Raw genomic sequence first — 14,873 nt, forward strand, 5'->3', positions numbered from 1 at the left:
TCAAGTCCTACTGATTTTTTTTATCTATTACCACCTGCAAATTAGCAAAAGGACTTGTTCCAAGTTTCATACCATTTAACAGCATTGTAGCACAACTGTGTAGACAACTTATTTTCAAACAGCCTCTTTTCTTCATTTCATGGTACTACTCCCTCTTCATCCTCCTTTCTCACTGTTCTTGTCAGGCTCCCTCTCCCCTCCTGTCCCACACTAACCACTCACAAAATTCTGGCATTCCCCAAAGCTCTTTCTTCTTAAGCCCTCTCTTCAAGTCTTCCACTCCTTCCATAGATGATCTTATTATACCTTCAAACTTCATCTTTATGCTAATAAGCCTTAAATCTCTATCTCATCTCTCCTAAGATTAGATTCATGTTTCCAAATACATGATATAAATTTCAAGTCAGATGCCCTGCAGTCACTGTAATAAGCAATTTCCAAATTAAACTCATTTTCATCCACCAAATCTGCTTCTCCTTTCACATTCCTTATGTCATTTAGTGATATGATTATTCTGCTAATCTGTATAAATTATTATACTAATCTCAGAATTATAGCTGACTTCTTTCCCTTTAAAACCCATTATATATAAAATGTGATTAATCCTGCTAATTCTACCTCCAGTCCTTCTTGCATCTATCTCTTTTTCTCTATATTCACTGTTGTTGTTGTTGTTCAGTCACCCAGTTGTGTCCAACTCTGTGCAACCCCATGGACTGCAATCCTCACTACTGTTGCCCTAATTCACATCCTCATGGGCTCATGGTTAGAATATTCTTCTTATTGATCTCTTTCCATAATGCCATTCTCCATACTACTGCAAGAGTTATTTTTCTAAACTGCAGATCTAAGTCACTTTTCTGCTTTAAAAATCTCAATGGCTTCCCATTACTTATAAAATAAAATTCAATTTCCTCAGAAAAGAACTCCCCAGAAGATGATTTCAACCTCATCTGCAATGTCACATTCTAGATCAGACCATTCATCCTTGAGAAAGCAATTTCATGCCTCCATCATTATCCCTTCTTAAATGGAATGCCAACAGAGTGGAATGAGAAGTATAGGAAACAGGCACCTTCTCTCTGGTGAAACCCTATTCATCTTTCAAGTCCAAATTCTAGGGTCATCTTTTCTCTAAAACTTTCTCCAACCTAGTTAAACAATATGATTTATTTTGTGCTTTCATAGTAATTTGTTAATACTAATACTACTAAAAACACTCCATACTATTGTAGTTAATAATTATCTGTCTTTTGAGAGTGTGAGCTCTTTAATAATCTTTGTATTTTAGGCACCTTTGAAAATCCAGCACCTAAAATAGTGCCTAACACATAATAGATGCTCAACAAATGTGAATTGAATTTCTTTTGTGATACCCCCTTTCTCTAAATAATTTCTGAACATCTCCATTTATTACTGTCTTACCTATAAATATCTTATTGGCTATATGTGTGTGTTAGTCGCTCAGTTGTGTCCGACTCTTTGCGACTCCATGGACTGCAGTCCACCAGGCTCCTTTGTCTATGGGATTCTCTAGGCAAGAATACTGGGGTGGGTTGCTGGTACACATACCACATTACATATGACATTTCTATGAATTTTAAAATATATTGTCTAGTAATATTCACTGCTCAATTTGTACAGTACTCTTTCACTATTAAAAAAGAAGCAGTATATATGATGTCATCTTATTTTTGTTACTATCTTTTAGTTTCTTTAAAAACCTACCTTGATCTGACCTCAGTAGCAATACTACAATTACCCTTCACTCAAGAGTGGTGAAATGCTTACAAAGAGACAGAAATACAATTAAAGAGTAGATCTGACCTCCCACTCAAGAAAATTCCTATAGAATTTTAACTATAAATTCCTATAGAATTTAAAAATTTTTAACTATGTTTTATTAAGTACTGAAGCATAAAGTGAAATGAATGCAGATGCTAAAAATCCTAAGACAAAACCAATTTCACCCAAATTATAAACAGGTCTCACAAGGGAATCTGAATGCTTATTTCTCTTAAATCCATTGATTTTCCACCCCCTGGGGAGGGACATAGTTGAAAAAAATCCTAGGAAAAATAAATGTTGACTTTTCTTATCTCAACTAATTTGGGGGGCATGACTGGCATATTCAAGTCTATGTTCTCTTTTTACATCATAGTTTTCCTTACCCTGACAATACTATTTCCATGGTCTTTTAAACATTAGAAATTAGACAGAAGTGTTGGGATGCAAGGCAGATTAGCTGAAGCTAAAATGAAAATTACTATGTTTGTTGCTTAATGATGAACTTTACCTATATAGGGATCATTAAGCATTTTATAGTATTCTGATCTAATGAATTACAAAATACTTTTTGAGAATTTGGTAAAGCTTATCAAATTCATCAGTGAAAATCTGAACTCTCCAAAATACAAATTAAGAGAACATGTTAGCTGCAAATGGATCAAAAAATCAAGAATTACCTTTATAACAATTTATATCAAACAAACTCAACTACAGCATAGTACACAGATATATATTATTATAAACTGTATTAATAAGTGTTAGAATTTTATAGTATAATTAGTATAATAGTTTAAAATATCTTACTTTCCCAAAATATAGCTTTCATAAACTTACAAATAGTTACCTTCCATTTTTTTTTTAGTTCTTTTAAAAGAATTGAAAGCAAAAAAAATAGATAATAAATAGAACTGATTTTGGGTTCACCAGTCTTTAAAATGAACCTTATATTTCACAACTTTATATGACTTTACACATTTTATTATCTACTTCACTGAAATTAAAATTTAATGTAAAATAAAAAAGTTGTGCTTTAAGGAAATAGTCATGTTAATAACATAACAATTCTCTTGATAAAATGTTAATACTAGAGAACCCAACTACTATATACATGTTCTAAACATGGCTTTAATATGACTCAATCAAACTGCTGAGGAAAGCTAAAGAGATTAGCCAACAATAATACCTATATAATTCTTTATTATACCATTTACTAAAACACTATCAATGGTTTTACGAAAAGGAAAATTAATTTCTGTCACCTATGAAAAGTCATACAAAGTGTATATGTGTGGTTTTTCATGCATGAAAGCATTACAGAAAATTTTATTAAATTTAGCTTTAAAAACATTCACTTTTTAGAAATACAAGTGCAAGAATAAAATGTGTCCGACTTTATTCCTATAATATTTTTGAAATATTTTCTTAGCATTTAATAGTTATTTTAAATGGCTACAACTACTTAAAATATTTAAAAATTTTACTATTAAATAAACCTACATGCTTCTTCCAGGTTCCTAGTGCTTTCTCATGCTCATTTTGAAGATTAAGGAACTTTTCTTCATTTTCTTTTACCTTCTCCCTTTGCAGCTCATTATCTCTTTCAAGGGTCTGCAATAAAATTAATTATCCAAAAAATAATCAATACCACATTAATGAATTTTGATGTGTTTTATGTTGCTTGGACCTTTGCTTCTAACATGCTGAAAGTGCCATACAGATCAGTGATAATGTGCTATCTCAACAATAATTTTCATAAATTAACAGAAAGGTGCTTATAGTTTAGTTAACAGGAAATAGGGGGAGGTTATGAAAAAGAAATGGCTATAAAAGGGTATAAAAACATTGCCATTATTCAGTTTCACTGCATAAGTTTTAATGTACTGAAAAAAGTAATATAAAGTACAGCACTGAAAAATATGAAATGTAGCATAATCCAGCCTAACCCTACTAAAAATTTTTAACTACTACAGAATATATTTTCCATATCTGTTTATTTCAGAAATTAATTGGCTGGAAAACTCTTAAATACAATTAAAAATTTTAATTTCAAATTAACACTTTTTTTAGTAGAACTTCAATATTCACTAATTAACTTATTACTTCATAATTAACATATTATATAATCACTACCACACTCTCCTCTCCCCTTCCCAAAAAAACCTTTAAAGGGTAAAATTATCACTGTTTTCTAAGACAAAGGTTTAAAAGATATTAAACCAGTATCACCAATATTATTAGGTTTCTTCAGTGTCTGGTGATAATCCAAGTAAACTTCTGTAAAAAGACAAATAATAAGAACTCTACCTGCATGTCTAACATATCTGGAATTTTTATGTTAATTTGTTTATCATTACTAAAGCTAAGTACATTCAGGGTCAACATCCAAGCCACACAAAGGATACAGAGAGAAAAGGCCAGGTTTTCCTCTACTGGTTTTCCAGCTCTCCCCACCAGCGGTACTTTCTTGTGTATCCTTTCAAATATTGTCTATAAGCAGACAAGTACATGAAATACATCTTTCAAACCATACTGCACATACTCTGTTGTTCTGCCATTTGCTTTTCTAAAAATATGAATAATGTATCTTGCTTAACTTCCATATCACTATGTAAGATCTCATTTTAAAGCCTTCACAGTATTTCAACTATTTAAAGAGTCCTCAATTATTACATAGAATATCAATATGTGATGACACAATTATGCAAAGTTTTGAAAACATTTGATAAAACAATTTTAACACAAAGATTCTTCTCTGGCTCATAAAGAACTATGCACTTTGAGAGCACTCAATGATTTCCTATTTTGACTGTCTCTACTTTGGGACAATGTAAATATTTTTATAGAAGTCATGATTTCATCTTAATTTATATGTAACATATGATAATAACAAGGCAGTTTCCAAATATTTACAAGGGTATTGTTTAACAGGTGCTTAGTACTTTAACATTCTAACAAATATTTACAGTATCTATTTATATTAGTAACACTATTTTAGAAGACAGACAAATCGAAAAGTTCAGAGGAGATATGGGAGAGTATACCAGAATATCCTAGTAAAAATAAATGACCAAAAGCATTATGTTCTTAAAAAGCACATTAGATAGATCAGTCATTTCCTGTCTGTAACTATACCCCCATCTAAAAGAAAGTGCCTGTATCTGGTATTCTCTCAGTTTCCATGTTTTGGAGACAGTCCATCATTCTCCTACAATGTGGACTGACTGTTCTTTCATCTTGCTACACTGATCAGGCAATCTTTGAGAATTTCCTTTCTTCTTCTGTGGTGGGTCTCCTGTCTCCTAGATCCCATGATTTCCTCCTGGTTTATTCCCTTGTCTTGGTAAAGCAGCCTGTTACTTTTTGATAAAGCAGACAAATATCATATTTTTTGAACCCTTGCATGTCTGAAAGTATGTTTTTTCTACCAATACTTAATTTGTTTGGCTAAATACAGTACAATTCTGTTTTGGAACCTCTGAAAGCATGGTTCTATTATCTTCTACCTTCCAGGGTTGCCAATGAGAAGTTTGAAGCCATTATGTTGCCATTCTCATTTTGGATCCTTTATAGGTGACCTACTTTTTTTGCCCCCCTCCCCACCCCAGAGAGTTTAATAATCTTCTTTTAGTATGAAATTTCATAATGATATGCATTGGTGTTAAGCAAAACAAACTCAGATCCTTCAATTCTGGGTTACTTTCCTGCATTATCTCTTGGGTCATTTGCTCTCCTTCCACTTTTTCTGTTCTCTCTGAAACTCACCAGACCTCTTGAACAACCCCCTCATTTTCTTTCTTTCCTATTTTCCATCCTCTTGTCTTTTGGTTCTACTTTCTTAGATTATTTTGATGTTATCTTCTAACCTTTCCATTTACCTTTAATGTATGCTAATATATTTAAGGGTTCTCTTTTATTCTATGAATGTTTTTTAGATCCTAAATTACTGTTTTGGGATTAACAAATACATTTCTCTTCACTGAGTATATTTTCTTAGCTTCTCCAAGTTTTTTTTCATTACCCTATTTGTCCGTTTTTCACACTGGAGATTTTCAAATACCCAGTGATCCTTAACTGTTTGTTCATATTTAAGAATGAAGTATCAAATAGCCAACTAAAAGTTTTGTCAACTACAAAGTTTTGTCACTACAGTGGTGGCTTCACTGTGCATTGATCTGGCTGAACTGTTTCATCGGGAGAGCTTAATTGCAGGTTAGTCACCACAGAATCTTCCATTCTGCTGCCTGGACGCTACAAGGCTAACTGTCCTCCAAATGGGGAGACTGCTTGACAGCTTCAGAATTCAGTATACAGACTTTCCAAACTATTTTTAAAATAATACTTTCAGTACTGTGCTAGTAAACTAGGTCTCAAAAAGCCTGATTTGTAGCATTTGCCAATCTCATTGAAGTTAAAAAAAAAAAAACCCACTGTGGTTAATTCAAGCTACCACTTATTTAAATCAGCTTACAAAATGACAACAGCTCTAACAACCAGCTCTCCCTGGTACAAATTGCCTCCAGCACACCACTGGATCTTTCCAGTCTCAGTTGCTCATCAAACTCTCCAACTAATTCTCTATCTTTTGCCCAACAGAAGATAGGAAGTGACTGCAGATTAGGGAGAAGAACGTGCAATAGCTTTTCATGCAGACCTTCTAGTTACTGGCTCCAGTTATGCATCTTTAGAGGCACATGATGCTTGCAATTCCTGATAATTTCTGTTGCTTTAACTTGGGTTTCTACTTTCTCTCAGTCGCTGAGTAAATGACTAATTTTCCATTTGGTTCCCACTTTTAAAACTTTATTTTTATTGTTTATTCTTCCCATTTCTGCATTCTTGTGGTTTTTATGTCATTTTATTGTAGCTTCAGAAGGAAACAGAAGGGAATGTATAGGTTCAATCCAATATATTTAACCAGGAGCCCTGACCTGGCAATATCTGAACTTGCAGAGTCTGAATTTACTCACTGTTAATCACTCATTAATTTAATAAGATTTAATGAGCTCCTATTATGTGTCAGAAACTTTTTTGGGCTCTTATACTGGACTGCAAGGAGATCCAACCAGTCCATCCTAAAGGAGATCAGTCCTGGGTGTTCATTGGAAGGACTGATGTTGAAGCTGAAACTCCAATACTTTGGCCACCTGATGCAAAGAGCTGATTCATTGGAAAAGACTCTGATGCTGGGAAAGATTGAGGGCAGGAGGAGAAGGGGACGACAGACAATGAGATGGCTGGATGGCATCATCAACTCGATGGACATGGGTTTGGGTGGACTCCGGGAGTTGCTGATGGACAGAGAGGCCTGGTGTGCTGTGGTTCATGGGGTCGCAAAGAGTCGGACGCTACTGAACTGAATTATATTAGTAAAAATGTTACTATTTTTATGGAAGTTATACTCTACCAGGGAATTGTTTGGTATTATCTGCACCTGGATTAACAAATTTGAAAACCTTCTCTGACAAAATATATATTGTGGAAAATCAAAATAAAACCACTAGTTAATGCTTTAATATACCAAAAACTAAGTAAATTATTCTGGTTAATCTAAGTAAATTATTCATGTTAACACTATGACTATAGCAGCAAACTAAATAAATAGTCTTCCTAACACTATGATTATAGCAGCATAACTATACTTTTATCTGGACTAAACCATAATTAAATCACAGTAAAAAATATTCTCTATCATGAGACTTTAGGTCTCTATGCTCCAAACTGTACTTAAAAAAAATAAGACAGATGACAGCATGATTGCAGGCACTGAAACACAGTAGGCCATTATGAAGAGTAATGATCCCTTTTAGTACAGGTGGAATTAGAATGCTCCTCAGGAAAACACTTGAGATGTCTATGCAGCATAATCCTTAGCAACAGTTCAACATTAATATTTTGTTATACTATATATCAATGGTTCTCCAACACAAGTCTGTAAACAGGAACTGATCCATGACAAAAATCTCACTAGTCCATGGCAAAAAATGTCAATATAAGGTCATCGAATGTGTTTTCTTATAAAGGACTGTCCTTTATCTGATATTACATCCTTAATATACTTTTGGTGTTAAAATGTTATCTTTTATAAAATGAAAGTGATGATAGATGGTACTATTTTTTAAGGCCCTTAACTGTTAAAATAAAAAGCAGACAATTTTATCTTGTTCTTGCTAATACTTTGTTTGAAATTTTACTATATGAAATCTAGTTTCTCTATGTACCATCAAGGCTTAGGCAATAACGGGTCTAGTAAAAAAGAGAGGCATTTGGATTATCTAAAATAATGCCATTTTAGCTAAAAATCCTGGAAACATAGTTATTGTCATCATTAACTCAAAGAAACTACTAGGTTGGTGCAAAAATAAGTATGGTTTTGCACTGTTGAACTTTGCCATTTGCTACTGGAATACATTCTTAAATAAATGTGGTTGTTATACATCATTTTGATGTGCATTTCTTGCTTTATGTTTTTTGCTAGTGAATTATTTGCTGTTTATTTTATTTTATTTATTTTTTTTTAATAAATTTATTTATTTTAGTTGGGGGCTAATTACTTTACAATATTGTAATAGTTTTTGCCATTCATTGACATGAATCAGCCATTGGTTTACATGTGTTCCCCTTCCTGGACCCCCCACCCACCTCCCTCCCCATCCCATCCTTCTGGATCATCCCATTGCCCCGGCCCTGAGCCCTTGTCACATGCATCGAACATGGAATGGTGTTCTGTTTCACATATGATAATATACATGTTTCAATGCTATTCTCCCAGAACGTCCCACCCTCACCTTCTCCCTCAGAGTCCATAAAATTGTTCTATGCATCTGTGTCTCTTATTCTGTCTCGCATATAGGGTTATCGTTACCATCTTTCAAATTCCATATATATGCATTAGTATACTGTATTGTTGTTTTTCTTTCTGGCTTACTTCACTCTGTATAATGGGCTCCAGTTTCATCCATCTCAGTGGAACCGATTCAAATGTATTTTTTTTAATGGCTGAGTAATATTCCATTGTGTATATGTACCACAGTGCTGTTTATTTTATATGTACTTTAGTCTACAGAAATATGGAAATGATGTTAGAGAATAAGCAAATTTGAGCAATTTTTTTTATTTGAGTTCAAAACAGGTCACAAAGCAGTGGAGACAATCACAACATCAACAACACATCTGGCCAAGGAACTGCTAATGAACGTACAACGCAGTGGTGGTTTAACAAGTTTTGCAAAGGAGACGAGAGCCTTGAAGATGAGCATAGTGGGCAGCCACTGGAAGCTAACAAAAACCAACTGAGAGGATCACTGAAGCTACTACACGAGAAGGCGCAAGAACTCAATGTCTACATTCTATGGTCACGTGGCGTTTGAAGCAAATTGGAAAGGTGAAAAAACTCGGTAAGTGGGGGCCTCACGAGCTGACCGAAAATCAGAAGAATGTCGTTTTGAAGTGTCCTCTTCTTTTATTCTACACAACAACAACAAACCATTTCTCAATTTGGATTGTGACATGCAAAGAAAAGTGGATATTATACAACAATCAGCGACGACCAGCTCAGTGGCTGGACCAAGAAGAAACTCCAAAGCACTTTCCAAGGCCAAACAAGAATGAAAAAAAAGTCACAGTCACTGTTTGGTGATCTGCTGCTGGTCTGATCCACTACAGCTTTCTGAATTCTGGCGAAAACATTACATCTGAGAAGTATGCTCAGCAAATTGATGAGAACCACCAAAAATTGCAATTCCTGCAGCCAGCACTGGCCAACAGAAAGGGCCCAATTCTTCTCCGTGACAATGCCCAGCTGCATGTTGCACGACCAACGTTTCAAACGCTGAACCAATTAGGCTACAAAGTTTTACCTCATCTGCCATATTCACCTGATCTCTCACCAACTGACTACTACTTCTTCAAGCATGTCTACAACTTTTTGCAGGGAAAAATGCTTCCACAACCAGCAAGAGGCTGCTTTCCAAGAGTCTGTTGAATCCTGAAGCACTGATGTTTATGCTACAGGAATTAACAAACATCTCCTGTTGGTAAAAAATGTGTTGCTTGTAATGGTTCCTATTTTGACTAATAAAGATGTGTTTGAGCCTGGTTACAATGATTTAAAATTCAGAGTCCAAAACCATAATTACTTTTGCACTGACCTAATAGATACATCTATGACTACCATAGGCCCTGTAGAATTCAACAATACATAAACATTGGATTTAGAGCTGATGAAGGGCAATTTGAAAGTTGTGGTCTTTGTATAACTGATCCAGCAAGAGTGGCATTTCCAACAGATCTAGGAAAAAATATCTTAACAATGTAATGTTGTAGAAATAGTGCTGAAGTAGAATCGAGACAAAGATTTAATTCTGGTTTTGCCACTTATTTGGGGCCTTGAACTATACTGCCTGCCTTTTGTGGATCTCTATTTCATCACAAAATGAGATGGTTAGATTGGCTTATCTCTAACATTTTGTTCACCCTAAAAATCTATGTTTCACCTCCTTTAAATGGATTAGGGGGCAATCCTGGTAACTGCTTTCATCAAGAATTTGAATAAATTATTTCATATGTTGCTTGGAAGAAGGTTTAACACCTTAGGGAAATAATCCTCATTAAGCATCTATAAGATGGGTAGAGGAGGTCAGTTCAGTTCAGTCGCTCACTCGTGTCCGACTCTTTGCAACTCCATGGACTGCAGCACGCCAGGCCTCCCTGTCCATCACCAACTCCTGGAGTTTACTCAAACTCATGTCCATCAAGTCGGTGATGCCATCCAACCATCTAATCCTCTGTCATCCCTTTCTCCTCCTGCCTTCAATCTTTCCCAGCATCAGGGTCTTTCCAATGAGTCAGCTCTTCACATCAGGTGGCCAAAGTATTGGAGTTTCAGCTTCAACATCAGTCCTTCCAATGAACACCCAGGACTGATCTCCTTTAGGATGGACTGGTTGGATCTCCTTGCAGTCCAAGGGACTCTCAAGAGTCTTCTCCAACACCACAGTTCAAAAGCATCAGTTCTTCGGTGCTCAGCTTTCTTTATAGTCCAACTCTCACATCCATACATGACTACTGGAAAAACCATAGCTTTGACTCGACGGACCTTTGTTGGCAAAGTAACATCTCTGCTTTTTAATATGCTGTCTAGATTGGTCATAGCTTTTCTTCCAAGGAGCAAGCGTCTTTTAATTTCATGGCTGCACTCTCCTCTTTCACTTTCATCAAGAGCCTCTTTAGTTCTTCTTGCCTTTTTCAATGATCCAGCAGATGTTGGTAATTTCATCTCTGGTTCCTCTGCCTCTTCTAAATCCAGCTTGAACATCTGGAAGTTCACGGTTCACGTATTGCTGAAGCCTGGCTTGGAGAATTTTGAGCATTACTTTGCTAGCATACGATATGAGTGCAACTGTGCGGTAGTTTGAACATTCTTTGGCATTGCCTTTCTTAGGGACTGGAATGAAAACGGACCTTTTCCAGTCCTGTGGCCACTGCTGAGTTTTCCAAATTTGCTGGCATATTGAGTGCAGTACTTTCACAGCATCATCTTTTAGGATGTGAAATAGCTCAACTGGAATTCCATCATCTCCACAAGCTTTGTTCATATTTGCGGATAACTGGACTTTATGAGGAGAAGGCAATGGCACCCCACTCCAGTATTCTTGCCTGGAAAATCCCATGGATGGAGGAGCCTGGTAGGCTGCATTCCATGGGGTTGCTAAGAGTCAGACACGACTCAGCGACTTCCCTTTCACTTTTCACTTTCATGCACTGGAGAAGGAAATGGCAACCCACTCCAGTGTTCTTGCCTTGAGAATCCCAGGGATGGGGGAGCCTGGTGGGCTGCCGTCTATGGGGTCGCACAGAGTTGGACACGACTGAAGTGACTTAGCAGCAGCAGGACTTTATGAAAATTTTTTAAAATATTTTATTGGAGTAGGTGAAAGGGTTAAAAGAAGGGAGAGATTTGGCTCTAGCATAAGTTTTCCCTCTCTGTCTTCCAGGTGAAATCCCTACAGTACTGGGGGGGCAGGCAAGAGAAATGAGCAAGGCAAACCTCTCTTTACATAACTAATCATAGAACATTAATGGTGAAAAGATAGTGTTTCACTGTTCAGGTTAAGTTTGGTTTCATTCAGTGAGGATGGATTCAGCATAATTTCTGGGGCCAAATGCAAAATTTAAAAAAAGAGGAAAAAAAAAGCTATTAAAGACACTGATACTAAACCTTTTCTTTTCTTTATGGTTCCTCCATCTCTGTTTTTGTCTCTCTCCTCCTCCTTTTTCTTCCTATTCACCTATCATGGTGCTTTTTATTTTCTTTTTAATGTCCCCTGGGATAGTCACAGGCCAAAGACAGATCCTCACAGATGCCTAAGGGCCTCACCACAAGACTTAGCTTTGAGTTCTACCTCCTGCAAGTTGCAAGACCCATGTATTGTGTTCTGTCTGAAGTTGGGGAAGTCAGTCTCTCCATCCCATGGGCCCTCTGGCAGATGGGTAACCCCCAAAGGATTGCAACTGCCAGGCAGGGATGCAGCTCACTACCTGGATTGAGGACTCACTTTCTGCCGAAACACTACCTAATGTGCGAGACATGGCCAACCTGGGGAAGAAGATGCTGCAGGGCACATGCACTCAACTCAGACCTGCCCTGCTACATCTAGGCCTCCACCAGTGTGGGGTGTGCCTGCTAAGTTGCTTTAGTTGTGTCCTTCTCTTTGCGACCCTATGGACTGTAGCCTTCCATGCTCCTCTGTCCATGGAATTCTCCAGGCAAGAATACTGGTTGCCATGCCCTCCTCCAGGGGATCTTTCCGATCCAAGGACCAAACCCACGTTTCTTATGTCTCCTGCGTTGGCAGGCAGGTTCTTTACCACTAGCACCAGCTGGGAAGCCCAAACATTGGTAAAGGGCAACAATAGAACACACAGGCCTCTACCCACCAATGTGACCCAGCCAACATAGAGTGGTGACAAGATAGGAGCAGGGAGGACAAGGCTATGCAGGGCCCAGGGCACCAAAGGGCAGAAGAGACAGCAGCCAAGAATGGTTCCTTGGAGGCAATGGAAGGCTGGAAAATGCCAAAGCTGGGGCTTCAAGCCCTGGTGCAAGCTCCATTTTACCATCAGACTTAATTTACAAAGCATACATTTAAATATAAAAGCTAATAAAAATGTCAAGGAAGTGACCACAGAATACTAAACCTGAAACTTGAGGCTCTTCTGGCTATCAGCCTTATGCAACTGCACTGGTTACATACATTCTCATGAAGCTGGTCCAGGCCTCTGCTGATGGTGGTCTTTTCATCAGAGGTGAACATACTTTTCTTGGGAAATGTTGAGCTTCATGTTTCATTATCAAGAATCCCTTCAGAGGGGCACAAATATCTTCCACTGGCCACCACAGTGGAACATGTCTCCAACTTCTCTTGAGTTGGACATCCCATCACTTGGCAGTTCCTGCTCTTTCACTAACCACTACATGCCCTTCATATGAAGCCAAGGAACTACCATGTTCTCACTTCTGACCCTTCTAGGGCCATACAGCATTAGAACAAGCATAATACACACCAAGTCTCATCGGAACAGATTCCTCCAAAAACTTTACTCCTTGAAATTTCTAGACTAAAACTGGGCATCATTCTAGACGTTCTTGGTACACAACTTCTAAACTTCAAGACACGTACATACACCGAATTCTCCCACAAAATGAATTTATCACATTTTACTGGCAACACCACAGTGAACCTTTAGGTTCAATAGCATCGCAAGCATCCATCTAAAAAACTAAGATGTCAGTCTCCCCTTCTTGTACCCCAATTTTTACACGATTTTCCTGTAGACTCCTTCACTTAGATTCATGAGGGGAAAGACATCTCTCTCCACTAGGGATGTAAGAGAAAAGCATCACTTAATGAACCCTCATTCCCAAAACACTCCCATAACTTCTTCCTCTCCCCAGTCATTTTCTTATATATAATGGGAAGAAGATGATGCGGTGATTGTTGTGGTAACAGGACCGGTTCTATTACGTTCTTGTGAAAAGGGATCTGCCTCTCACCCCACTTCCGAGAGCTCACTGATGACTCTCCTAGAATGTGGTGTCACTTGTCACCTTTTATTTTCAGTTTTGAATCTTGGCCAAAATCCTAAGACACAGAGAAAAAATACCCAATCTGTTACAAAATTAAATCAATTACTTGATAAAACTGAACGTTTAACTAGTGACTTAAATGCTAAAAAAAAATGCTCATTTCTTTGGACACTGATACCAAGTTGATGAAGGAGGTCAATACTTGACCCCTAAAATTCAAAATGATCTCAGATAAAGCTGGACATATGAAAGCAACTAAACAGGTAAAGCTCATTAGATGAAAATATGCATATATATATATATAAAATCAGGATGTGTTTTATATATATATATATATCTCTCCTAATTATTTTCTTTTATCACCTTCAATTTTTCTTCCATTTCAGTATTAGCTTGAGTCTGTTGCTGAAGTAACTGCTGCAATTGTTGGAAAGAAATGATGATACCCTTTAAAAAAGTATAAATATGATATATTAATTGAAAAGTTTTAAGGCAGTAGGTATGTTTCTAAACTCACATTCTTAAAATATATTTTCTAGTTTCTTATTACAGTTTAATTTCAATGCCATAAGAAAACAATATACTGAAATAAACTAATGGCACATTTTATTAAAATTTAATGAAATTTGTATTATATGATCTCTTAAAAAGTACTATTTCTAAGAGTTCCTCAAATAATTAACAAAGTTTTTGAAATGGGACATGGATTCTAAGACTGCTGAAAAATGTAAAGCATTCAAAACAAAACTATTGTTGGCTTTCTCCTCAAACAGTAAATATACTGCTACTAAAATGGCATAGTGCTGATGGGTGAGGATGGCCTGGTATGCATTCAGGATCAAACAGAGGAAAATCAGAAGAGAAAAAAAAGAAACAGGAGAAATTTTATTTGCATACCTTTTTTTAAGAATAGAATAATTATAAATATCAAATTCAAATGAGAGTATAATGTCCTATAAATGCATGCTCTAAGCATAAATACATTTCAATAATTATCTGC

The 14,873-nt window shown here is 36.5% G+C and overlaps 1 protein-coding gene and 2 long non-coding RNA genes across 29 annotated transcripts in view; 1 reads left to right on the forward strand and 2 right to left on the reverse strand.

Annotated features, from left to right (window-relative positions):
* LOC145526918 (uncharacterized) overlaps nucleotides 1-9,899 on the forward strand; it is a 29,330-nt gene extending 19,431 nt beyond the window's left edge. Inside the window, exon 2 of the long non-coding RNA XR_014069300.1 lies at nucleotides 8,918-9,899. This is a non-coding gene — a long non-coding RNA (uncharacterized LOC145526918). The remainder of the gene's footprint in view (nucleotides 1-8,917) is intronic.
* The window catches only part of CCDC73 (coiled-coil domain containing 73), a 144,219-nt gene that overhangs the window by 31,442 nt on the left and 97,904 nt on the right, over nucleotides 1-14,873 (reverse strand). For 26 of the 27 annotated variants that reach the window (XM_081543732.1, XM_081543729.1, XM_081543724.1 and 23 more), the window contains 2 exons: nucleotides 14,237-14,320; nucleotides 3,286-3,396 (listed from right to left, as the gene is read on the reverse strand). In XM_081543732.1, coding sequence (XP_081399858.1) covers nucleotides 3,286-3,396; nucleotides 14,237-14,320 — 195 coding nt within the window. The remainder of the gene's footprint in view (nucleotides 1-3,285; nucleotides 3,397-14,236; nucleotides 14,321-14,873) is intronic. The other variant, XM_081543733.1, reaches the window with a different exon arrangement.
* Nucleotides 5,568-13,124, reverse strand: LOC145526920 (uncharacterized). The gene is made up of 2 exons (XR_014069302.1): nucleotides 10,757-13,124; nucleotides 5,568-6,834 (listed from the first exon to the last, which is right to left on the reverse strand). It is a non-coding gene; the product is annotated as an uncharacterized LOC145526920 (long non-coding RNA).

The sequence above is a fragment of the Giraffa tippelskirchi genome, chromosome 11 (assembly GCF_054371585.1).
Source record: "Giraffa tippelskirchi isolate mGirTip1 chromosome 11, T2T-mGirTip1v1.2.pri, whole genome shotgun sequence".
Classification (NCBI taxonomy): Eukaryota; Metazoa; Chordata; class Mammalia; order Artiodactyla; family Giraffidae; genus Giraffa; species Giraffa tippelskirchi.